Source organism: Nuphar pumila, chromosome 6 (assembly GCF_984573655.1).
Source record: "Nuphar pumila chromosome 6, dmNupPumi1.hap1.1, whole genome shotgun sequence".
NCBI lineage: Eukaryota > Viridiplantae > Streptophyta > Magnoliopsida > Nymphaeales > Nymphaeaceae > Nuphar > Nuphar pumila.
This window is the reverse complement of record NC_143254.1, coordinates 11,139,905-11,165,986: the sequence shown is the minus strand read 5'-3', so window position 1 is coordinate 11,165,986 and position 26,082 is coordinate 11,139,905. Positions and strand designations below refer to the sequence as shown.

Here is a 26,082-nt window from a genome sequence, read left to right as displayed (position 1 = left end):
GCAAAAAAAAAACAGAAAATCGCGGAAAAGGGTGCTACGAAAACCTCAAGCAAAAAACAACCGAAGGAAACATATGAGTGTCATGATCAAACAAAATACTTTATTGCTTATTTTCGACAGTTACAAGAGGGAAAGAAAAGAAAGAATTTATACAAGGCCCAAAAAAAATTTGTTCTAGGGAGCGCTGCCCCCGAGAGACCCCCCCCCCTCCCTCACCCCCGCCAGGGGCAGCCCCCCTGGACCCCCGCCTGCTGACCGCACAGCGGGACCCGTGCCGAGGGGAGCTCCTGGACCCCCCTCCTATAAAGGCAAAAACTCGGAATCAGACTCCATAACTCATCAAGTTGAACCATGCTACAGTCAGTGTGCAGGTCAGTCGGTGCTTAATAGAGCAGTGTAGGATCGTCTGCTGGATGTGCATAGAGGCAGAAAGAGAAGGAGAGATAGTTGATGTTCATGGTCTTCTTCAAGGGGATTCCTTTCTCGGATAATCCTGCAGTGCAGTGACTGGGTCTTAAATAACCATCTTCAAGGTACTTAAGTCTTTGCAACCGCTCTTTTTCTAAAATCGTCGTTTTATGGCACCAATGAAGAAAAGGGTAGTTAAGTCTTTGCAAGTGCATCAGACTCTGACGCTAACTGATGTTGACAAACATAGGGATACGAGCCGCACGTGCTTACATACGTAGCGCTCATTGGGACCCCTGAACACGAGATGTAGCTAATGGTCGTCTTCGAGGGGGGGGGGGCATATAACCTACTTTGGAAAATAAGAGGCCCAAGAAAAAGGTCAAAATATCAGGTGCAATATATTGCATAAATATTTATGCATTAGGCAGTAATCACCTGATCACCCTCCATCTTAGGGACAGGGCCCGTTAGGTGTGGGACTCAAGACCTGATGGAGGGCGATCAGGTGCTTAATGTGCAAATTTTTGTGCAATCATATTACACCCGATCCCGACTCCAGAAAAAGCGACGTTGTGCAACATCTTGGTTGTGTGTCCCTGCTGACACAATCTGACATGTTCGAGCATTTTGACGCAGACATGACACCTACAACCATTATTTTAATATTTTTTAATAATTTTTTTATAATTTCAGTAAAATAGAATTCTTAGCTATTGTAATCCAAAAATGGTTTAATTGATTCAAATTTTTGAGTCAAAGCAGCATCATGTGTCACCGTATCCACAAAGTCGTTGTGACATAGGCGAGAGGGAGCTTGCTTTGATTTATGAGATTCCATCTTATCACCCAATATACAAAATACAAACAATTAGATTTACAGTTACTTACAAGAGTCATTATAATATGTTAACTGAAGGTATTTTTATTGATTTTTTTCATGAGTCCGACCTTGCATATGTGTTTGTTATGGTTTTTTTAGCTTTGAATCAATTGTCAGATCGTGTATCTTTTATGAATAATACAATTTTTTGATACTCAAATATTTACAAGAATTCTAATTTGTTGTTTTTCAAGCCTTAAAAGAGATTTAAGAAACATGAGATTTAAGTGATTAAATATATAAACCAATGTTATCAGTCCCCATAAAGCCGAGCATATAGGTCACGTTGGAATCAACCAATTTGAAGTCGGTCCCCATAAAACCGAGCATATAGGTCACGTTGGAACATGAGATTTAAGAAAAAACAAAAACAAAAAACACTGAAATCCTATTTCATACTTCAATAAACATATTTTCATTAAATATATTTTAGTGATTAAATATATAAACCAATGTTATCAGTATCAGTTTCAAAGTTGAATCGATTCAGAGAATCGATCAATTTGAACGAAAACCAACATATTTACTTTTTAATATAAAAAGCATTAAAAAAATTAAAAATTTATGAAAATATTAAACTAGTTTTAAAACATTTAAACAATTTCGTACGATACGAAATGGGTTGGTAAAGTTGTATAACTGGTAGAGGTCTACCTAACCCTTGCTTTCTTTTAAAAAAAACGGAGTACCCTTTGAGCTTGCTTAACTGGAGGGTGAGATGGACTTTGTCACTTTGGCATGAATCTTCCCTTCTCCAACCTAAATCCAATCCTTATCATCACCCTCTTCAAAACCAAAGAGGTCTTGATGAAACCAAATCAAATCAAACCAAACTGATCTTTACTAGAGAACAACAAAAATAACAAGGGTAAGAGTTAGAAAACCAGTGTGGACCTACATACGTTGAACAACACATTGTAAAATTGTCTTAGATTCAGACTCGGTTTATGTGATCTAATCCAGTAGGATCATGTGATATCTCATATGGTATGATACATTATGTAGAGAGACCTGCTCTATTTACAATTCTGTAATGAGCTGAATTTAAGATAAACTTATAATTGCATTAGGTTATGATCCCCAAACCTTATATAATGGTTCTCTCTTGAGACTCTCCATATAAAGAAAGAAAATTTAGTTCCTCTCTCATTAGGTTTAGAGAAAGGAAAATGGCTACGTATATAGGTTCTGCAAGATCATACTCGTCATCGATCTACAGAAGCGCTTATGGATTGAGGTATGCTTCCACATTAAGTTTTATTTTCGGTTTTGTTTCAATTATTTAACGAAAACATGTATTATGACTCTTTTTGGTTTTCGATGAATTTATAAATCCAGCAATTGGTATCAGAGCATCATGTTCCCGTCGAATTGTTGAAACACACGATTTCATTATGTATTTCATATTTTCTTTTGTTTTTGACATCGATCTACTTTGATCAACGATATGGCACGGGCGAGAGAGGGTCGATCGACCCTTTCTTGCGTCATTTGGTTGTTCCCAGATGCAACAAGGACCAATCGATCCTCTCTGTTCTGGAACAGAGCCGTTGAATAAGGGTTTTGCCCCTATTTGGTTGTGGTTAGACTAAAAGGGTCGACATGCCCTTTTCCCTTTTCTGTTAAATCGAATGGAAGGACACCTTGGCCCTTCTTCGAGTTGTTTCTGGGGTCGATCTCTGAATAATTTCAATCGATGTCTAGGGCATCAGGTTCACCCCAGGCATCGACTGTCCTTTTTGGGGACTGACTGCATCCGACGATGGAACATCGAAGCGTTTGGCTTGCTCCAGCGACCATCGTTGGGTGGCTCAGACTCGACGGAGTCTGTCTCCACCCGATTGCTGCTAAACCAAAAAGGATGGACCATTTTGGTTCTTCCCATTGGTTTCTTTTCATCGAATGCCCTTAGGTTTCATTGTGATTGCTCTTGCCGAACGTCAACCGATGACGGTGGTCTGGGCATCCAGTTAGCCCAGGCACCATCCACGATCAGGGAGGAGACACCCGGGAAAGTTTTCGAACCAGCAGTCCTTACCAGGTTTTGAACTCCACCGATGAACTGTGTTGGATCCGGCCTCTAGCAGGGTTGCACCGACGTCTATCTCTGTCAGGGTGTTTTTGGATCGTTTTCAATCGTTAGGAAGCATCAGGAGGTGTTCGGGCTTCACAGGAGGTGCCAAACTCAGCCTGACCTTCTAGGTGGCGCCAGGTCAAATCTGACCTTTTGGGCGATGCCAGACCAGATTTTTGACCTCCTGAGTGGCGCTAAGCCAAATCCAGTCTTTTGGGTGGCGCCAGACCGGATTTTCGGCCTTCTAAGTGGTGTGAGGCCTTCATTCGGATCCGAGAGCAATTGACCTGGTTCAGTCTCCATTTAGCTGCGGGGACTGAACCATGTCATATTATGATTCTATGTTGGTTAGGCATATTCAAACCCGTTTAAGGTGTATTAAGTCTGACCCAAATCGGATCAGGCTATCTTTTGGCCTGTGCATATGATTGGCAACAACAAAAAAATTAGGGTCTTATTGTTCATGGCTTTTGGCGTGCATTATGGGTAACTTTTGTGGGCCGATTTACGATTAATTTTCAGCTCATATACATTATTATGTTTGCCTTATTGTTCATATGCATGTATTGACATATCTGAACATTGGTATTATTTGAATTTTTTGGTCCAATATTCTAAATTGAATTAGTTGAATCAATACGTTGTCAAAGTAACCTCTGTTGTATAGATTAGTTCATTTTGAAATATTGTGATGCATATATGTTTGTGGTTCATGCAAATAGTGATTGACTCAAAGGAATATTACTATTTGGTTGAACCCAAATATATGCTTTCAGTAATAAATATGGGACAGTTATACAAATTTTCATGTGAATAACGAGTCGGTCCAAAGAAAGACTCATTATTTGAGAGGATTAATTGTTCATATTTGATTACTGTATAGAGAATACCACTTACAAGTTCACACTTTTGTTCAACAATTAAGTATCAATGTTGTGTTGGGTATCTTGTAATGGGGTTCACCACCATTTAAATATATTACTTTGTGTTAATGCATGAGAAAATATATGTTAATCGTGAGCTTGTTTATTTTTTATTCAGTTAATATCTCTACTTCTATGATATCTGCAAACATTAATTCTATCCATATTTTGAGCGCTTCCAATTTTTAAAACTGGACAGAGAATGTTATGATTGTTCTCGAATGCATGAATTTTGATCTTGCATTATGAGAAGATCAACTCCCTGCTCTTACGAATAGGAGTTTCACTGAAGATAAAAAGAACTCTAAGCTGCATGATGGATCTAATTGCATGAGTATCATAATTATGAAATGTGTAATTTCTGAATCCTTCTCGGGCACCATGTCCGAAGAGGTGAATGCCAAACGTTTTCTTGAAGAAATTGAAAAGCGTTTTGCAAAAAAATGAAAAGGCTGAGACAAATACTTTTCTTTCGAGTCTTGTCTCAATGAGGTATAAGGGCAAAGAAAACATTTGGGAGTACATCATGGAAATGTCACATCTTACTTCAAAACTCAAGGTACTAAAATTAGGATTGTCTGAGGACTTACTCGTGCACTTGGTTTTGATATCCCTTCCTGCACAATGTAGTTAGTTTAAGGTCAGTTACAACTGCCAGAAAAAAAATGGACTCTTAATGAGCTCATTTTACACTGTATGCAAGAAAATGATAGGATGAAGCAAGAGAAAACTGAGAGTTCTTATTTGGCAGTAACCACTAAGGACAGGTTAAAAAAAAAGAAAAAGACTAAAGAAGCTGCAGTTAACCCTCAATCGCAGAAGAAACAGAAAAGACATCAGGACCCAAAGTCTAGTTGTTTCTTTTGCAAATGGGAGGGTCACATGAAAAAGAATTGTACCAAGTATCCTGCCTGACGTGAGAAGAAAGATACACTCCTTACTTTAGTTTATTCAGAAGTTAATTTTACTTTTGTGCCTGAACACATTTGGTGGATGAATTATAGTGATACCACTCACATAAGTGTGCCTATGCAGGGTTGCCTAAGTTGTCGACCGCCAATTGATGCTGGAAAATTCATCTATGTGGACGATGGCAAAACCGTTGGAGTTAAAGCAATAAGGACATTTAGGTTGTTATTAAAGACTAAAAATTACTTCAATTTGAAAGAAATATTTATTGTAATGTCTTTTAGGCAGCATTTGGTTTCTGTTTTTATTTTAGATAAATACGGTTATTCTTGTTTATATGGAAATAATCAGTTTAAATTATTTCTTGATACAAATCTTATTGGGACCGATTCTTTATCTACGGTTGATAACCTTTATTTACTTGATATTATTGTTTCATTTAATGAAACTCTGCATTTAAATTCTCATGATACAAAACGAAAATTAACAAATGAGAATTTCATTTTATTATGGAATAAACGCTTAGGTCATATTTCTAAACAAAGAATTAAAAGGCTTGTATCAAGTAAGATTCTTGATTCCGTTGATTTCAGTGACCTTCAAGTTTGTGTTTAGTGTATAAAAAGAAAATGAACAAACATAAGAAAATTAGGTGTCGAAAGGGGAACAAACGTCTTAGAACTAATCTATACAGATATTTGTGAACCCTTTCCTATGGCTTCTTGGAATGGTCAACAATATTTTATTATATTCACAGATGACTATTCTCGTTATGGGTACTTATACTTAATTCAGAAAATGTCTCAATTCATGGATGTGTTCAGATAATTTAAGGCCGAAGTTGAAAACCAACTTGATAAAAGAATTAAGACCATCAGATCTAACTGTAGTGATGAGTATTATGGTAGATATAATGGATAAGGTGAACAACATATATGGCCCTTTGCTAAATTTCTAGAGGAATGTAGGATCATTCTTCAACATACCATGTCAGGCACTCCTAGGATGAATGGTGTTGCTAAGAGACGAAACATGACTCTTAAAGATATGGTAAGGAATATGATTTCTCATTCTACTTTACCTGAGTCCTTCTAGAGATAAGCATTAAAGACTACAACTTATGTTTTAAACAGGGTACGCTCTAAAGCAGTAACCAAGATCCCATATAAATTATGGATAGGTCGAAACCCTATTATGAAATATTTTCATATTTGAGAATGTCTAGCAGAGGCTGGGCCTTACATGCCATATGTAAAGAAACTAGATTCTAGAACGGTTAGCTGCTATTTTGTTGAGTATTCTGAAAGGTCTAGGGGCTATAAGTTTTATGACCCTGTGAATAAGTCCTTTTTCGAAACGGGAAACACTTGTTTTTTTGAGTGTGGGGAGTGATAAAGTAAAAGATATTGCTTTTGAAGAAGAATCTCTTTCTCTTTCTACAACTGTGAATCACAATGATCAGATTTTCATTCCTGACATTGTTTCCATAAATTCAGATCAAAGAAATGCTTTAGATCTCCCTATCCAAAATCAAACTTTTACTCCTGGAGTTCAAACTCAACAACCTCAAAAACCAGTGTCATTAAGAAAATTCACTAGAGAGAAGAAGGATAATTTTAGATGATTATATTATCGTTTTACAAGAACATGAGGGTGATACTGCCTCAAGGGAAGATGATTTAATCAACTTTCATCAAGCGATATAGAGTTCTAACTCTCAAAAGTAGATTGATGCAATGCATGAGGAAATTAAATCCATGAGAGACAATGACATATGAGATCTTGTCCCATTACTTGAAGGTGTAAAACCTATTTGTTGCAGATAGATATTTAAAACCAAAAAGAATTCAAAGGGTAATGTGGAAAGATATAAGACCCGTCTTGTTAAAAAAGAGTTTACTCAAAGGGAAGGCATTGACTATACAAATACTTTCTCTCTAGTTTTTATGAAAGTCTTTTTTAAGATTATGATGATACTTTTGCCTCATTATGATTTAGAGCTGCATCAGATGGACGTTAAGATTGCATTCCTTAATGGGGACATCGATGAGACAATATACATGATGCAACCAAAATATTTTGTCTCAAGCGATGCCAAGAAAATGGTTTACAAACTAAAGAAATCTATCTATAAACTTAAGCAAGCTTTCCGACGGTGGGATCATAAATTTCATCAAGTTATTCTTTCATTTAGTTTTAAGATGAATGTGGTTGATGAATGCATATACCATAAGTCCAGTGAGAGTAAATTTATTTTTCTGGTTTTGTATGTAGATGACATATTGCTTGCCAGTAATGATATAGGCATATTGTACGAAACCAATAGGTTTCTGACAAAGAAATTTGAAATGAAAGATCTTGAAAACACCTCTTTAATATTAGGGATCCAAATACATCGAGACCGTTCTCATAGTATTTTTGGATTATCACAAAAGAGCTATATCGAAAGAATTATGAAAAGGTATGGCATAAAGGATTGGAAACCAAGCGATACTCCTGTTGCTAAATGAGACAAGTTTAGTCTCGCTCATTGCCTCAAACACCAGTCTGAAATTAAAGTTATAGAATAGATTTCTTATACATCAACTGTGGGGACTTTTATGTATGCTCAGGTATGTACATGTTTGGATTTAGCGTACATTGTTGCTAAAGGATTTGCATGCTAAGTTGTTGCATATAAAAATGACCTCTAAGTCAAATGAGAAATTATTCTTCCTGAGTAACGATGAGGCGAGTACTCATGGAGTTTGAAGCTTATGCTAACCTCTGATAAAAGAAATAATAATAATAATAATAATAATAATAATAATAATAATAATAATATTAAAATGTACCATAACCCCAACTCTTTGTTAGTCCTAGCATTAACTTGTATGAAAAAAGTTTAAGCACAAGTACAACTAGGGCTGCACACTTTTCGATCCCAATCCAAGTTAGGATGACTAACTCAACTTTCACATAACTGCCAAGCTTGAGCTCATGTTTAATAGGGCAGCCTATTAATTGTTATGGCACATTTAGAAGGCGGAACTTGTAGGAAAGAGAAAACTTTCATTGAGAGTTATCACATGTAAATTTTTGTTTTTTATGAGATTTTTTTTCTTGGTTCTAAAACATGGCTTTAAGCATGCGTCCTTGTAACAAAAAGATTATTAACATGCTATAGATGTATCAAATTGAATGTTCTAAATGAGATTATCGAGCTTTTAGAGTATGTTTGATTTTCTGTCCCCTCTTCCTCATAGAAGCCCAATTAGTGGGACCCACACACACACCTAAATGCAAGACAACGCTAACAGGTGGATGCACTATCCCACAAATGCTTTTCTAGTGCACCCTGCTGCTCCGCCCCTCCCCACGAAACAACGTGGGATAGGACAGAGCAAAACAATTAAAAAAGAAATGAGTCAAGGGTTATGCCCAACTCTCCTCTCCTCTCACCTGTCTCCTACACCCAGAGGAGACTAGTCCAGCGATAGTCCTCACCTTAATGTTGAGTGAACCCTTACCCGATTTTAGGGTTATGGTTTGCTAAATACAAAATTTTCTTTTGGACATTATTCAAATTTTAAGGCTTTTGCATTTTAATCTCTATTTTTATAATTTATTGAGTTAATGATGATAAATGCTTCAAATTACTTTAGTGCTTGTTTTTGTAATTTATTGAGTGAATGATGCTAAATTAGAATTATTTTGAATATGTTTTAGATTTCAAGGGTTTTGTATTTTAATCCTCATTTTGAATTTATTGAATGAATGAAATCTGATTTTTTTATATGCCTTAGATTTTAAGGGTTTTGTATTTTAATCTACTTATTTATAATTTAATAAGTATATTTTAATCCATATTTTAGCAATTTATTAAGTGAATGCATGCTAAATCTAATTTTGATTTTTATACTTAGAATATAAATTTAGTTTTTTTATCAAAATACACAAATTTTAAGCATTGTGTCTAAGTTGTCCACAATGATGAATCAAATGTGACAGTTTTCTCACATGGTCAATACAAACGCTAGACAAAAACATCAAAACTGCAACACATGTTTCATCCAAAACATAGAACACTTGTACTTGTCTAGCATTTGTTTCAATTCAACAGGGATATGCATTCCTTGTGCGGACAACTTGGATACTATGGATAATGAGTCAGATAACTTTGTTTCAGATCATATTACCCGATCCACCCTACAATACATATGAGTGCTTGAACATGTTTATTATGGATTTTAGTTCCTAATACAAATATTGAATTGCATTCAAATACCAAAATAATATAAAATTTATGTAATTAAAAAAAATTGATATAAAATTTTAAAATATAAAAATCCCTAATCAAATCAAACTTTAGTTCAAAAAGCCCCAACCATTCCCTAATTCAAAACCCTTATTATTGAGAAGAAGAAAAAAAAAAAGAAAGAAAAAAAGAAAGAAACTAAGAAGAGGGAGGAAGAGAGGAAAAAAGAGAAAAAAAAGAGAAAAAAAAGAGAAAAAAAAGGAAAACGAGATAAATGAGAGAGAGATTAATAGTTTATGGTTTTTTCAGCGGCAAAACAGATATTGTCGATCCCCCTCTCCCACTGTCGATCGTTGGATTCCTGCGTCTGTGAGAGTCATCCAATACGAGACGAGGTTGAGGCCAGGAGAAGAGAGGGAGGGATTTGGATGAACAAGGAGAGGTCGGGGTTGAAACGGTAAATTACTGTTCTTGGAATGTGGCAGATGTGTGTTCCGCATGTCCACCACATCCACCGTTTGCCTACTAGCACGTCCTGCAAGATGCAATCAGAACAAAACTGGATAGAACATAGTGTCTTTGTCCCGTATTGTCTGCAAATCAAAACTCCCCCTTACATCTGGCACATTTAATTAAGTGGGTTCAAAAGTAAGCTCAAACATGGCTAGTCATTAGACGTACAAGATTGAACTTAGATTTCGATGAGGTGAGCTAGACTTATTGCTGCACAACCCATTTTAAAACTGGGGGTATCGGGGTATCGGAAATCTCATCAGCCATTTTTTTAACCATTGTCCAATCTCTACCATCTATCTTTCTAGACTCCATATGTACTATTATAATTGGTATTACAATTGGACATCTACCCATCTATTCTCACTCTTGCACTATTTAAATCTTATTCTATAAAAAAATCTCATGATATTTTTAAAATGCTGGTTACCTCACAAAATATCAGAAATGTTATCATATATATATATATAATACAAATATGAAAGTATAAATGGATATAAGCGATATAAAATAATGCAAAATTTCTTTTTTGTTTCAACAAGAATATTCACTATTAATTGTATTCTTATTTTCATTACTTCCAGTGATATTCTTATTGAAACAAAAATATGAAAAACATGTATCCCCACGGAAAGGTAACACTTGGGAAACACATGGGAAATGCGTTTCTCATATTTGAGAAACACGTTCCTTGTAATATGGGAAGCACATTTCCCATAGTGTGGAAACACATTTCTCATGATTTTTTTGGCATTTTTCAAACATTTAAAAAATGCACTGTTTTTTTTTTTCGAAAATGGTTTTAGAGAAATGTGTTTCCCACCCTCTTATAGTTGGTAACCTTGATCATTAATGAAAGAGCATAAGTAGATTTGTTTGATCAAGAACCCCAAAAAAAATTTTGCAATTATAAACTTCAGGAACACTCGAAATACATTTAGCCTGGATGTTAACGGGTTGGATGTAACCTGATATCCAACCCACTTAGTCAAATTTAATAGCCAAATCGGGATTCGATTAAACATCATATCCGGATTTGGTATTAATTTTTACATTAAAATCCAAATCGAACTAAGATCTGAATCTGATTGAGTGTAAATATCAAGTTTTAGACTACTTGAATCTGGATTTGGTTTTATCTTTTTTCATCCGGACTTTGAATCCAATTAAGTCAGATCCGATTAAGTCGGATTCGGTAATGCCTAGATCCGACCCGTTGACATCCCTAAGTAATAAATACATTCAAATAAAACGGGTGGTGAAATGTAATAAGAAAAAAGGTTTGGAGGCCTACATGGATAGCTGATAAGATAGGAGGGTTTTTTTGCAACGCTAAACACAGCATTCACTCATGGAGTGGTAGAGAGAGAGAGATGCAATCTGCCTTCGCTCCTCCGTCCATATCGTTCGCTTCCCGCCTTCACCGACCGTCTTCCCCATCGGAATTATGGGTCTCTCCGACCAGAATCCGGGCGACTATATCGCTGGAAAACGGCGACCAAGGAGAGGTAAAAGGCTCGGGAACGACAGCAAGAGGAAGGCGTCTTCTCAAAGTGAGGGAGGAGAAGAGGAAAAGGGAGTACGATCGAATCCACAACTACCCAACTTGGGCCAAGTAATCTCTCAACCAGAAAAACCCTTCCATTCAATAGGCTTCTTCTTCTTCTTCTTCTTCTTCTTCTTCTTCTTCTTCTCTCTCTCTCTCTCTACCTCCTTGGGGAGCTTGGATGCATCCACCTATCCTGAAAGTGGGTTAAATTGATGAAATGTCCCAACTTCTCCCACTTTTCTGGATAAATGGGCTCATACGAACCCCTTAAAAATTTCGTCTTTTTTCTCGAAATTGGATTTTTTTAGTAAAGGAGAGATTTATGAAATAGGATTCTTGAAGACGCCTGCAAGCATGATGTGGAACTTCGGGTGGTCCTTGGCGATAGCATTGGGAATCCTGATTTAATGAGGAAAAGGGTGAGTAATTTCCTTCTTATTTTCTTTTTGGTCGGTGTTTGGAAACGTGGTGTTGGGAAGCCAGAAATTGTTGCACTGCGGGGCATCTTTTTTTTATGGAGATGTTGCAATCTGTAAGTGCAGAGGATGTTGGTCTTTGGGCAGGAGTTGCAACTCCTAGGGATGGGAATCCTACCATACCCAAATGCTGGAATTCGGAGTTGCAACGCTAGCTGTTTCAGCTCAACGTATGTATTATGTGAAACAAAGGTGTTGTTGTGGATGTAACGGAGCAGGTTGAGGAAAGGGCTCGGAAGAAAGGAAGAGATTTTCGCAATGCGAAAACAGGCTCTGTTCTGGCTTTCAAAGTGAGCTTTAGAGAGTAAGATAAAAACTTCTGTCTTAAATTTTCTTTATCTTGTTACAAAATTGCGATTTATATGAAACTTTTCTTAAAGTTTTTGTGTGATCTTGACGCGATAGTCTAGATTTTATTGGTGGACCATTTGAAAGTAACCTTTACAGAAAAGTGAAACAAAATGTGTTCTTATGACTAGCAAATATGCGCCAAACAGAGTGATTACAATGGTGTTGATGAATTATATGCTTGCACGTTTTGTTATGACTTATGAGTTGAATCATGGAGAAGGTGGACGCTAGTAAAACATGCATAGGAGACACATGCACACACACCTCACCAGTTGTTAAAAGAAAATACAAAAAGTGATACAAAAGATATGAAAGAATGATTTTGCTAATATATTTTTTGCACGAGTGTTAAACCAAAGGTTAAAAAGTTTTTAAAACATAGAAAAATTAGGATTGATAATAGATGCTTAGCTAAATCACAAAACAAAGATAAACAAAAAAATATCATGAGATCTCTACAATAATATCATCATTTAATTTTCCCTTTTTACTTATTTTTCCACTATATCAGCGAGAGAGTGGTTTGGCTCACTTAACTTACATGTGGCTACTCGCAGCTTCAACCCTACTAATTCATATATATGGTTTGAACTATATGGTGCTCCTTCAGATCGAGATGTTGACCTCATTGGTAGTGTAAGTATTTACTTGTTATTCCAAATTTCTTTGAAGCTACTCAATATCAGATTTATCTTTAACGATGGACGGTTGCTTGCAGGTTATCCAATCATGGTATGTGATGGGACGTTTAGGAGCTTTCAATTCTTCAAATTTACAGGTTTAATCATTACTTTTGTTAAACGTTTACATATCACTTATGTTGTATGTGTTGACTTTGAGAGCAAACATATATTTCTATTGCGAACTTTATGATTGTCTATCATTTCAACAAAGAAAGTATAAAGAGAGGAATTTCCTTACTTTTATTTAGGTAATCACTTAGGGGTACCTGGAATAACTTTTTTATTCCATCTGGGATCATTCTGCATAATTAGTTTCTGTTATCGTTGGTCTATTTTGATAAAACTCCTGTGGTTTCTTTTATTGCTCCCCTGTGTGAAACATGTAGGTACTCAAAAGTCAAAAGTGCAGAATTCAAGAAACTGAGGGTAATAAGAACAAATTGCTGCATGCTTTAGTTCTTTGCATGGTTTGTTGAAGCTTATGGTTTTACTTTCAAGTCAATGGCTTCTCTTTGTACAAACTCTCTCTCCTTCTGAATGTTCTCTAGTGTGTGCATCCGCCTCAAGCACTGCTAGATTAACAGGTTGGCTTTGGATGGTGTAATGGATAAGAAAACCTATTGCAGTCTTACACAAGGAACTGCAACAGAGTAGTGGTATTGCAAACATATCTATGAAGATGCCAACAATATATGGCCTTTGGATGCCTCTAGGCAGATAACAGCCAAAGAATTATGAAGTTCAACATTAGCATTTTAATTCATTCAGTCAAATCAATCTAACACTTCAAACTTTCAGGACAAAGTTGTGTATTCTTGAAGATTCAAAATTTTCCATGTATCAGGGACACATCTTTGAACCACTGCTATTTTTCTACATTTCAACACTTTTTGTGTCGTCATAGATTTGTAGTGGTTGAAATTGGAATAAGCTCATAGGCATTTCATACTTGGATAATTTGGGAGTCATATCTTTGTTAAATTATGTATATATAAATATATATATACATATACATATACTTATATATATACATTCGTATATATATATATATATGTATATATACATAATATATCTCTTTTTCTTTTTCTGTACAAACCAAAAACCCGATAGGGGTGTTTTGGTAAATCCACATGTATTTTTTCTTTTTTGCTTTTTTTCTTTTTTCTTTCTTTTTCTTCTTTTTATTTTTCCAGTTTTACTTTTAAAGGACCATAAGGGGCCCCACCTATCTAGTCGTTGGGGCCCCAATAGTCATATTTATGACCGTTGGGGCTCCCAACGACTAGAAGGGAGCCCCCTTTATGGTCCTCCTTTGGCTCTCCTCCTCTATATATAGAGGAGGCTCCCCCTTGTAAATGTATTGGGTTTTCACCCTTCTTTTCCTTTCTTCAATAATATCCAACTTATGACTTTAAGTCATTTTCTACTTTTGAGAGTTTTGTGTGTGCACTTTTGGTGTTTGTGCTCTTGGCTCTAGTGGTCACTCTTAAAGAGTGCTTTTTGCTCTATTGGTGCTTCCGCCTCTTTTCATTACAATCTTTGGTCTACATTAAAGAGCAAACAGGGCTTTCTTTGATGAGATAGTGAATTTGTCACCCCCACCTCCTTTTTTCAGACCAAGCAATTTCTTTTTAAAGAATTTGATATATTTGCAGAAAGATCTTCCTAAGTTACTGAATTTGCAGTAACATCTCAAGCATATCCTCTCTGGAAGGATCTAGAAACAGAAAAAATTTGCCAAGGCTTGTTATGTTGGTGACTTATTGGTTGCCTTTTTGCCTGCTCAATCAGTCTGGCTTGGGACTTCGTTTTGTTCTTTTGTATCTTCAACAATGTTTTTTTTTTGCAAATTTGTGATCAAATTCATGCTTCTAATAGCTGTCTTCTCATCTCCAGTTAGCGAATTCATCGATGGACTATGATCCAATCTACTATGAGGATAAAGGAGCTACTGCAATGCCATCATCATTACATGATATCAGTGTTGTTGAATTTCAAGATAACTGGGGTCGAGTTTGGTAAAATTTTCCTTCTTTTTGTGTGTAGGATACTGATGCTACAGAGTACAGATTAGTTTGCATTCTATAATGCATACTTGCTTTTGCACATTAAGGGCTTCAGCTCATTCGTGCATTAGTGTTAACTTTTACTTACAGGGTTGATCTTGGAACATCCGACTACTTTGCAGTTGATGTTCTGCTCAATTGCTTAACTGTGTTGAGCTCAGAGTAGGAACTTCCTTGCCCATTATCAATTATGCTTTTTAAGCTATCAAAGTCCTTTTTTCTCTCTCATTTCATTTTTTTGTGACTGTTTTTACAGGTATCAAGGAATCCAACAAGTGGTTTTTGGTGGCCGACGAATAGGTGATTGGGAGGAAGGCATGACAGATTCTGAATACGGGTACAAGTATTTCAAGATTTGAGGACCTATTGTTGGTTGGTGTAAACGAGTAACTGTCACTAGGAGAAAGCCAATTTGATGGGTCACACTTCCTCTGTGTCAACTTCGATACATGCCACTGTGTAGGACTTTGTTTGGAACGTTTAGATCCTGACAACAGTTCGCAGTAGAGGAAGAGAAGGGCATTCAGGGGCCGGCCAGTGTTGTTTACATGGTGGTCGTTTCAGAGATTGTATGTGATGTTTTAGTTTACATATGTAAGTGTCTGGAAAATTTTAGCAGTGTATAAAATGCGTGCCTTTGATAAATGGATCGTCTATCAAACCAATATTCTTTTTCCAAGAAGAAAGCAAATTCTCTGTTAAACGTTTTTTTTCCTTTTTCCATGGGCCCATGCGTCAAACCAAAATTCTATTCTACATGCGTCACCGACTTTCCATCACTCCAAGAAAATTTAGGCTCTCTTAGGAGCAGTCAATGGGGCACAGGGAGACCATGGGAAGGTTGATTCTAGAGCTATGTTCAGTAGAAGGCACTTGGAGGAGGAAAGCAAATCATAATGTGTGACCAATTTGTTGGGTATACTCACTTCCCAGCGCACATCTCACTTGACGGGGTGTGCGTGGGCCATAATCAGTAATTTCATAGATCTCAAGTGAAATACATGGTTCTCGAGTGAGATATGCGGTGGGAATTATAACCAACGATCGATTATATACAATATGACCTGATCTGCTCTCTTCCGGGAGGGCTGTGAGATTGTGGAGACTGACTTGGGGGAATTTGGCCTTCCCATGCACATTTAAGAATACTGTTCACTTACCTCTCTAAAAAAGAAGATATGATGGGGTCCAACTCATGTATCAAGAAATTGGAGAGAGAGAGAGAGTAACCCTTGATCAAGAAAACAAGTACTCAACCTTAGAGAAAACATCAAGAAAAAGAGAACTTTCACTAATATTTCTTAATTGATAGCCTCTTAAGTGCACATTATTGCAGTTAATAATGAGGTAAAATATGTGAATATATGATTTACTGAGGTAAAATGCGGTAAAAATTTTGAACCATCGAAAATTTAGGAACCCGCTCGAATCCTTGTGATTCAAGGAGTTGTAAATACCTCTTACTAGGAGTTGAAATTTAAATTTTTTTGTATTTGACCAACCGACATTTAGGCTTCCCTCCACTTTCCTCTCTTAAACCCACTCTAAATCTGTTTAGACCCTGCCATTTAACCGTGTCTTAGGGCTGCCAACGCTAATACGAAGGGCCGCGTGTTTAAGACATTGTTATAGATGCTAGCCACGCTCTTGTCCTAAATGGAGAGTAGGGGCTTATTGATGTGCAAAATCAACGCACCAACTCACCACAAATTCTTAACCAAAGAGTGCTATTGTCATAGTCATCATGTTATGATTCTTCTCCCAAAACATTAAGCAAGAAACATATCCTTATCAATCTAATAAAAGCAAAAAACTAATCTCGAACATTGTGACAAATCTTGCGAGATTTATAAAAATATCGCAAGAACTTACTTGAAAGTCTAAAACATCCAAGTTTCACGATTTTTTCTTCAAAAATATAAATATCAACGTGATATTTATGTTTTAATATCCTATTCATAGTAGAAAATCATGTGTTTTTTACATATTTTTTATTGCCTAGATTTTGCCAAAAAATGTGAGATTTACAAAAGAAAAAAACATTTTTTCATGAATTTTTGGCTGCCAAGATTTTGCTTCTTTTTTTTTTACTTTAAGTAACAAATTAGGTTTACGACAAAACCTAGAAATTGATCACTGATCCAGTTTAAGTACCTCTATGGGATAGATCTCAACAAAAAACTTAAGAATAATGGTCGTACCTGATTGAGTTCAGTGGTTTCTCATACGAAATTATTGACTCTAGATATATGATAATATGAAGAAGACAAAATTGTTTGAAGCATGAATAGAACCGGAAGCACCCCTTATTTCAAAGAGAGGAGGATGGGTTATTCACATTTCATTTGATGGTCAGAAGTGAATTGAAAGCTAAGCAATGGTAATTCTAAAGATCTCGGAGGAAAAATAGAATGTCTCCTACGTTACCCATAATATGTGTACGTATCTCTAATTTTAAAAGTTGGGTTCACCATCATCACCACCGTGTGCATGGGTATGTACATATCTCTCAATCTGCAGATAACTTTTTTTTTGAATAATGAGGAACCTTAGCTAAAAATCGGTTCACTTAATAGGCCAACCTCCTGTTGGATCATTTTTTAGATCATGCAGTTTCACAATCAATAGCATGATATAAATCAAGAAATAAATCAACATAGAAATCATGATAAACAGTTGATCTAAACAAGAACAGGGAGCAAACATGTCGGTTTTCGCATCATACCAAAATCCAGACAAAAGCGAATCACGAAACAGTTGCATAGAACACAATAAAAACAACCAAAACATGTTAATATTATGTAAATGACTAAGGCGTACGGAAGTACTCTCCTTAGAGAAGATTCACCCCCACGTACAATGTAAACAGGGTCTGGCGTCCTTCCCCCAGGTTACAATAGCCTCGACGATCAGAACCGGTGCACTCTGACGGATCGTTCTTCAAAAACAACCTCTACGAACCGATGTTACAGAAAACTCCTTAAGGGAAAACTCAAGAGAGAGAGCGAGAGCAACAGGGAGAGAGAAAACACAGTCTTTCTTTCTCAGAATTCTATGTTATAGCATACTCGTAACCCTAGCCCTAACCACGTTTTATAACCCACGAACGATTACAAAACGTGGAAGGGACCCATTACAGAATCTGAGGCACCGATACCCGTTAACGGACTCTGAAGAGTCGAGATCCGTTAACGGAATCTGAAGAGACAAGACCCATTAACGGATTCAGAGGAGTTATGACCCGTTATCATTTCTCATAACCCATTAATGAATTCAAATAATCACAGAAACTTTGGGCAAAAAAATACTTTGGTCTTGATTGGATATGGCCCTAAAGGGCCAATTACCCATATCCGTACCGGCCCGGCTCAGCTCAACACAGTAGGCGGGCGTGTGTGTAGTAGTCATCCCATTCTCTTGTTATTAAGAACAAGTGTAAGAGTTTACATGTAGGTTATAAGGCCCACAACAAACTCAAACTCCTTCAATATGGGACTATTCCACATCATCAATTCCAACCTTTTTCCAAAAGGAAAACAACCCACGTTTTTCTTCATTTGAATTCCCTCACCTCTACTTCTTACACCTAACACCCCCTGCAAGGTAAACCCCGGATGAGCTTTCTGCAGATAAATGTAACATCATTTTTTTTTAAACAAACATAGCTAAGGAATTAGTCCCCCTCGGGGACTCCGATTGTCTAGTTGGAGCAGCTAGTGCACGTCACCTTGTGTTGGGATATTGCAAGTTCAAATCCCAATGGTATCGTTGTATAACTGGTAAGGGTCTGCCTAACCCAGCTTGCCTTAAAAAAAAAGAAAACTAGGCCCCATCCATGATATTAAAAATTGCAGACTAGTTACAAGATCCCATCCTTCCAAGATAAGCCTTCCTTGTGGGAGAGATTTTGTTTTTTTTGAAAGGCAAGCTGGGATTAGGTAGACCCCTACCGGTTATACAACTATACCATTGGGTTTTGAACCTGCAACGTCCCAACACAAGGTGACAGAAACTAGCTGCTCCTACCAGTCAAGCTAGCCTCCGTTGGCACATAGTCAGCGAGATTACAATCTGATGCAGACATGCTACCTATGATTGTCGGAGGAAATTGCAAAAGAGGACATTTGACTTTGGTTTAGGGATGCCAATGATCTGGATTTTATCCAATATCTAACAGAATTGGAGTTGCATTTGGTAAGCCAAAAAAATATGTGATTTAGCGCTAAAAAATAAGCCAAGCCCCCCTTAGCTTGGCTCATGTTCGGCTCCTAAAGAGCTCATTCAAACTTATAAAATAAGCTCAACAAGCTGAATATGAAGCTCGGCTCAACTTGTATAAGCTCGTTATGTATTAAAAAATATATTTAGATATATTTTACATGTATTTTTTTGTAATCTTATTTCTTCCATCTCTAAACCAATGTATTTTTTCTATAAGAAAGCCAGCTCTAACTTGGCTCGTTTAACTCAGGCTCATTATGAGCTTGAACTTGAGTTGGCTGGGTACAAGAATGAGACAAACTTAAATATTTCAAGCTCGTCTCATTCAACTCGTTTACCAGCCCTAATCTGATTATATTCAGCTTCCGATATTGTTTTGATTTTTTGTTATCAAATTCAAGAATTATCAGAATTTGACAAATATCCAAATACAACTGAATCTGTTTACATGTAAAAAAGTGAATCTGGTATGAGTTTGTCACCTTTCAAATTCGAATCCGTTTAGCTAATATCCCATTCATCAAATATGGTATTGGCCACAATCCATCTATGTACATCCCTACTTTGGTTGTTCAGAAATAAAGCATCATATTTTTCAATTGTAACCAAGTAGAATTTCCTATTTAGCATCTTGACTAGGGATGGAAGTGGACCGGGGGAAAATGAAACCCCGCCTCGCCCCGTTTGGATAGGGGATGGAGGACATAAAACGGGGATGGAGGTTAAAATCAAAACCCATGGGGGGATAGAGAAGGCGATGACGGGCAGGATTTTGAGATGGGGCGGGGCTGAAGACCTTGTCCCCTGCCCCCACCCCGCCCGGGTCCGGGTCCGAGTCCACTGCCATCCCTAATCTCAACATAAAATAGAGAGACCCTCACACTCCCAAAAAAGGAAGTTCAAGTGAGAAAAAAATACTTAAGAACGTTACTTTATTTGATAGTAATTTTGACACATTGAAAATCACATAACCCATAAGAATATATAGTGGTGGTCGCCCTTTCTGTGCACATCTCATGCACATATGATGACTTTTGGCCTTCCTTTTAACTTACTAATGACATGCACCACTATAACCTCTAAATGCATGCACAACTCCTATAACTTATAATTCATATAACCTCCACATGAACTATATTTTACATACCACCGTCACAAGATTCACAATGACTCCACACTTGACACATGTACCATTATTTGACCCTCGACATGTATTAAGACTACCTGCTACATGCACGGCTAACTTACATAACCACCACATATTAATTTTTTTCCCTCATGTCTATGACCCTCATATAACATTATGCAAATACCAATATTGCCCTTAAAATCTCTACACATGACACGATTACTAAAATACCCACAACACCTAATTACAAGACAAGTATAACATTTGATTTTGGAAGACCACAATCTTCACAATGCACCATTAAGTTGCAGTATCCTCTATACCAAATCCTTTCACTACCAAACCCTAGAACTTATAATCATAATTTATGGCCGATCACTTATTAAGAACTTAGTTATTAGAAGACACTGTCTTTTTTTTTTCCTTTTATTTCGTCATGGAAACATTGAAGTTAATGTGATACATAAATATACTCACAAAGGAGATAGAAGAACAATCGAGTTTCAAATTTAATTGACTAAAGTTTGGCAGTCAAGTTAGTTTTAATACAACCATATATAGTGGCCAAACTTATTATGGACAATTACTCGAGGCTCGTTTTCATTGGCAAATCGTGATTAATCACCCAAAAAAATTAGTTAACCTCTGAGTTTGGTTTTCTTGGCAAATCGTGATTAATTGGTAAAATAAAAATGCTACGATTAATCAACACAAAAATTGTTATACATGTCCTAACAATTAAAAAAGTTAGCACAAAAATTATAGATTCCAAAATCATTTTTAAAAATATTGAACTACATTAAATAAATTTCTGTAAAAATTGCACCTTGGCTGCTTAAAATTTCAGCAAAATTGTGATTAATTGGCAAATTGAGATAAATCATAACTAATTAATTCGATCACTTTTAACATTTTATATCGACTTTAATATAAACTTTGTTCTTAGTTTTCACTAACCCTTAGTTCTAAAAAACTTCAAATATTTCGTTAGAGTTTTAAATTGATGATCTAACTGCCATTTATGCATGCATAAAAAACCAACACTTAATATATGCAAAGAACCAAAGAAAAGATAAAAAAAGAAAAAATAGGATATACCTTTTTTCATTGAAAGAGGGAGGTAGCCGAGTGAGATAACTTGTCTGATTTCCATCATCATCAATATCCTTTTTTTTTTTCGAGGAATTCATCATCAATATCTTGTCTTTTCATTGTTTTTTAAAGGCAAGCTGGGATTAGTCAGACCCCTAACAGTTATACAATGATACCATTGGGATTCCAACTTGGTGACGTGCACTAGCTGCTCCTACCAGATAAGAGAAGCCCTCGTTGGTAATATCTTGTCTTTTCATACTAACCTGGTTATACAACCTTTTAGTATTTATCGGTTTATCTATATTAATTAATAACCTATACTTGTTAATCACCAGACAGATGGAAGGTTCAGAGACTGTTGCTCAATGCTTAAATAAGATTCGATGCACATGAATTCACCTAAGATTTGTAAGGATAGACCACCCAGCTGGTTTCCTTGACCCTACCTTGTCTATTACAAAAAGAAAAAATCTCTTCTATGGTTTTATAGTATCTTTGTGGGCGAGACTTTAAGGCAATGTTTGGGAGCCTTGGGATGGGATGAAAACACGGTTTCAGTGTGTTGCCATATATTGTTTTGCTGATGCGTGATGCTGAGAGATGGAGTTGTCAAAAAACATCTAGAGCCGTGAATGGTGTTGAAATGTGGTGTTGGCCGCCAACACTATTTTCAATGCATTGTTCGGCTGCTCCCAAACAACAAGAGAGTACGAGAGCATGGTGGAATGATGAATCGCCGAGTTTGACTACAATAAAATACAACTAATTACCGTCTGGCTAAAACTACACTCTAAGTAGGGGTGGCAAAATCTGACCTGACCCGCCAACCCGCTTCTTAGCCGGGTTATGGTTTGGCTTAAACGGGTTCGTATCGTAAACGGGTCGACCCGCCTAACCTGTTTATTAAACGGGTCGTGTTTGTGTTAGGGGTATGTCAACCCGCCAACCCGTTTAATAAACGGGTTAGGTGGGCGGGTCAACCCGTTTATACAAACCCGTCAACCCGCAACCCGTTTATATATATATATATATATATATATATATATATATATATATATATATATAAAAACTTATCTAACCCTAACTCCTAACTTTACACTTTAGTCACCCACCTAACTCCTTCCTACTCAGCTGCAGCCGAGAGCCCGAGACCTCTCCTCTCCATTGGTGGTGTGCGCCTGTGCGGTTATCATGTCTATGTTATCGGGTTGACCCGTTTAATAAACGGATCACCGTGTTGTGTAATTGTGTCGTGTCGACCCGACTCATTTATTAATTGGATAACCATGTCGTGACGGGTTACCCGTTTAATAAATGGGTTGTGTTCGTGTTTGCCACATCCGACCCGTTTAATAAACAAGTCATGATCGTGTTGAGGTATTCTAACCCACCAACCTGCCAACCCGATACATTGTTGTTTTTTTGACTTGAACAAGTACTAAACCCTAACTAATCAACATGGTGACCAAAGAGAGTCACCCCAATTTAGAATGCTTCAATCATCCAGCTGGAATTTTGATTAACCAAAACCTACAAAGTGACCATCTCTCTAGGTTATGTTTCTCTCATCCAACTGGAATTTTGATTAATAAATTTACATCTCTCTCTCTCTCAGCAAAATTGTCTGTGTTCCATTAACAATGTGGGGGCATATTTATGAAAAAGGGCATGAATGACAAGATGAGTGGGTCCCAACATCATAAAATAAAGCAAGCTGGTGAAAAGTGAAGAAAGATCAATGCTTTTAGCTCAACAACATCTTGGTTTGGTAGAGATTGGTTACTTTGTGTTTGACTAAGACTGCTTCTCACCAACACCAACTAACTGTACAATGTGCCCTACCAAACCTCTCGGGTCTTTGCATATATCACTTTTTTTTTTGCCTTCATTATCAGTTTAGAAAAGGCCCTTGTTTTGTCTACTTGGCTAAAGGACATGCTTTGGTAAATAAAAATCCATATCAACGAAGGTACCGGTCCAAATGAATTAGTCCATTAGTTGGAAGACATTAAACACGCTTGCTTTCATTCTATGCTAACACATGCATTCACTTTTAGAAAAATGCTTGCATGTGCTGTGAGTAGGGGTGTCAATGGGTCGGGTTTGACTCGGACCAGTACCAAACCTTACAGGCTCAGGGTTTGGTGATAAATAAGAAGGTCCGATTACAATCCGGGTAGGACCCAAATGGCCCGATTAATATATGGAGCCATGTATGGTTTGTGAAATTTCAGGTTAGACCCGGCCCAACCTGAGTTCAGACTAAGATCCACAAATTTTCAATGTAAAAATGATTAAAAATATTATTTTAATTACCGGGTATTTTTCGGGTCTGGTTCATGTAATCCTTATAGGATTTGGGTATGGTTTCACTTATGGTGGGTTCAATTGGACTCGGGTTTAGACCCAGTACCAATATCTCAAATCAGGTTTGGGTCTGGTTCCACCTGGGTCCGAACCAAATCCCACCTGTTGACATACCTAGCTGTGAGTGTTTGACTTGTTCAAGCTATTAGGTTAGTATATAAACTTCCTAGATGATATGGTGCTGAATTTGATAGCGTTTTGGTGTTAATGATGGGGTCATGATTTTTATACTTCAAGACATTAGCAGCTTTAAATCCTTTTTTTTTTTAAAGAAACAGCTTTAAATCCTTTACATTTATGTTTTGATTAATGTATTAATGTTATCAATATTAACTGAATGAAATGAATAATACACCTTTAAATGCAATGACATTTTGAAAATAGTCACTTTTAAGGTAAAATTGTCATTTACATGTTCTAAATTCAAATTACAAAGATTCATTTTATAACTTTTTGAAAAATTGACATTATTTTTTAAATAAAAAACTTAATCACTCTCGAAATTAGTATAAATTTTCAATAATGCTACTATTTTTGAAGAAGTTTTTTGGTCATTTCAATCAATTGAATACTCCTAACAATGATATAAAAGAGGTTCAAACTTCAATTAACCCAATAGTTTGTGTGTCTGTATGAGAGAGAGAGAGAGAGAGCAATGGTGATTATGAGTAGGATTGAAGGTGACCCTTGGGATAGATAGTTAGGGGTGGCAATTTCTGACACGACCCGCCAACCCGCCTCTTAGGCGGGTTCGGGTTGGGCTTAAGCCAACCCGTTTAATAAACGGGTCGACCCGCGTAACCCGTTTATTAAACAGTTCGGGTTGGGGGTATGCCAACCCGCCAACCCGGCTGACCCGTTTAATAAACGGGTTAGGCGGGTGGGTCAACCCGCCAACCCGACCCGTCAACCCGACCCGCCAACCTGCCTACCTGCCAACCCGATCCGTCAACCCGCCAACCTGACCCGTGAACCTGAAAACCCGTTTACCCGACCCAACCCATTTATTAAATGGGTTGGCGGGTCGTGTCGGGTTACCCGTTTATTAAACGGGTCGGGTTCGTGTTTGCCACAGCCGACCCGTTTAATAAACGGGTCGGGTTCGGGTTGAGGTATGCTGACACGCCAACCCGACCCGATTGCCACCCCTATAGATAGTTAAAAGAGGATTTTTCTTTTTCTTTTTTAATTTTAGGTTTGACTAACAAAAAGTAACTAAAGCATATATGAAGACTAGAAATACCAAATTAAATTATTTTGGTAAAAAGGGACTTTTATTAGTTTGAGGGGCCAAATTTATCTTACCCACTAAACTGGAATGTACACAAAAGTGTGCGAGATGCTAACAATGTTTGATGTCAATCATTAGCACACTAAGCCTTGGATATCAGTGCTTAGGGGATTATTCATCTATCGTTTCAAAAAGATGAATACAATTCGTTTTTTTTTTGTTTCTGGCATTATAAATCATAAAAAATGAGTCCGTGTTAAACCCATTTGTTGCTAAACCATGTGCTAAATGGTTTTTTATGCAGTTCCGGACCTATAAATGTGTTGGGCATGGTCGATTTACTAAGAATCCACACCTGGATCATGTGTTTTGGATGAAAAAAATGATGTTTGGAGCCTAAAAAATTTACAAAGATTTTGGACCATTGATTTTTTTCAAACTTTATAAAAGCCCATTTGATCACATTTGTATGGTCAGAATTTAAAAATAAAATAAAAAAGCCCAAAAACCAATTTAGCACGCGGTTTAGCACTGACCCATTACTCTATAAATCATGGCCAAATTGCCGATGAGGGTTGATAAGGGTTCTGCTCGTCCAAGAAGGGCAGCTTGTGAACATCATCAAGTTGAATGAAGGGATTATCTTTTTATTTTCTACAAAATTAATGCAATGAATTAGGTAAATAGTAATAATCAACAACTCTACCCAACTAATTATATTTTAATTTTCATAAATTGATATAACTAATTAGGTAATGATAACAGTTACCAGGCAGTATACAGGCAGCTAATTTCTTATTTTTTATATTACTATAAGAAATTAATTAGATAGCTTGGAACAACTCATGTATATAACGGGTTGGGTTTTGGCTTGGTAGCTAATGGATCAAGGCCTAAATCAAGCCATAGTGCGCCAGGTTGGCTCGACCCACTTCGCCACCCAGCCCACCAGCCCGTTGTCCACCCC

General features: G+C 36.9%; 1 protein-coding gene across 1 annotated transcript; it reads left to right on the top strand.

The window, feature by feature from the left end:
- Positions 1 to 11,320: 11,320 nt before the first annotated feature.
- On the top strand, positions 11,321 to 15,700 carry LOC149833951 (uncharacterized). Its single transcript, XM_090009243.1, has 8 exons — positions 11,321 to 11,562; positions 11,828 to 11,915; positions 12,191 to 12,276; positions 12,881 to 12,959; positions 13,042 to 13,101; positions 14,903 to 15,024; positions 15,163 to 15,234; positions 15,329 to 15,700. The coding sequence occupies exons 1-8, from the start codon at positions 11,321 to 11,323 to the stop codon at positions 15,429 to 15,431; spliced, it is 852 nt and encodes a 283-aa protein (XP_089865369.1). The 3' UTR covers positions 15,432 to 15,700.
- Positions 15,701 to 26,082: the final 10,382 nt, after the last annotated feature.

Excerpts from the sequence above, each read along its gene's own strand:
- LOC149833951 (XM_090009243.1), top strand. The coding sequence starts at position 11,321 with ATGCAATCTGCCTTCGCTCCTCCGTCCATATCGTTCGCTTCCCGCCTT. Across the intron at positions 11,563-11,827 it reads AACTACCCAACTTGGGCCAA|GATTCTTGAAGACGCCTGCA; the intron begins GTAATCTCTCAA and ends TTTATGAAATAG. Across the intron at positions 15,025-15,162 it reads GATAACTGGGGTCGAGTTTG|GGTTGATCTTGGAACATCCG; the intron begins GTAAAATTTTCC and ends TTTTACTTACAG.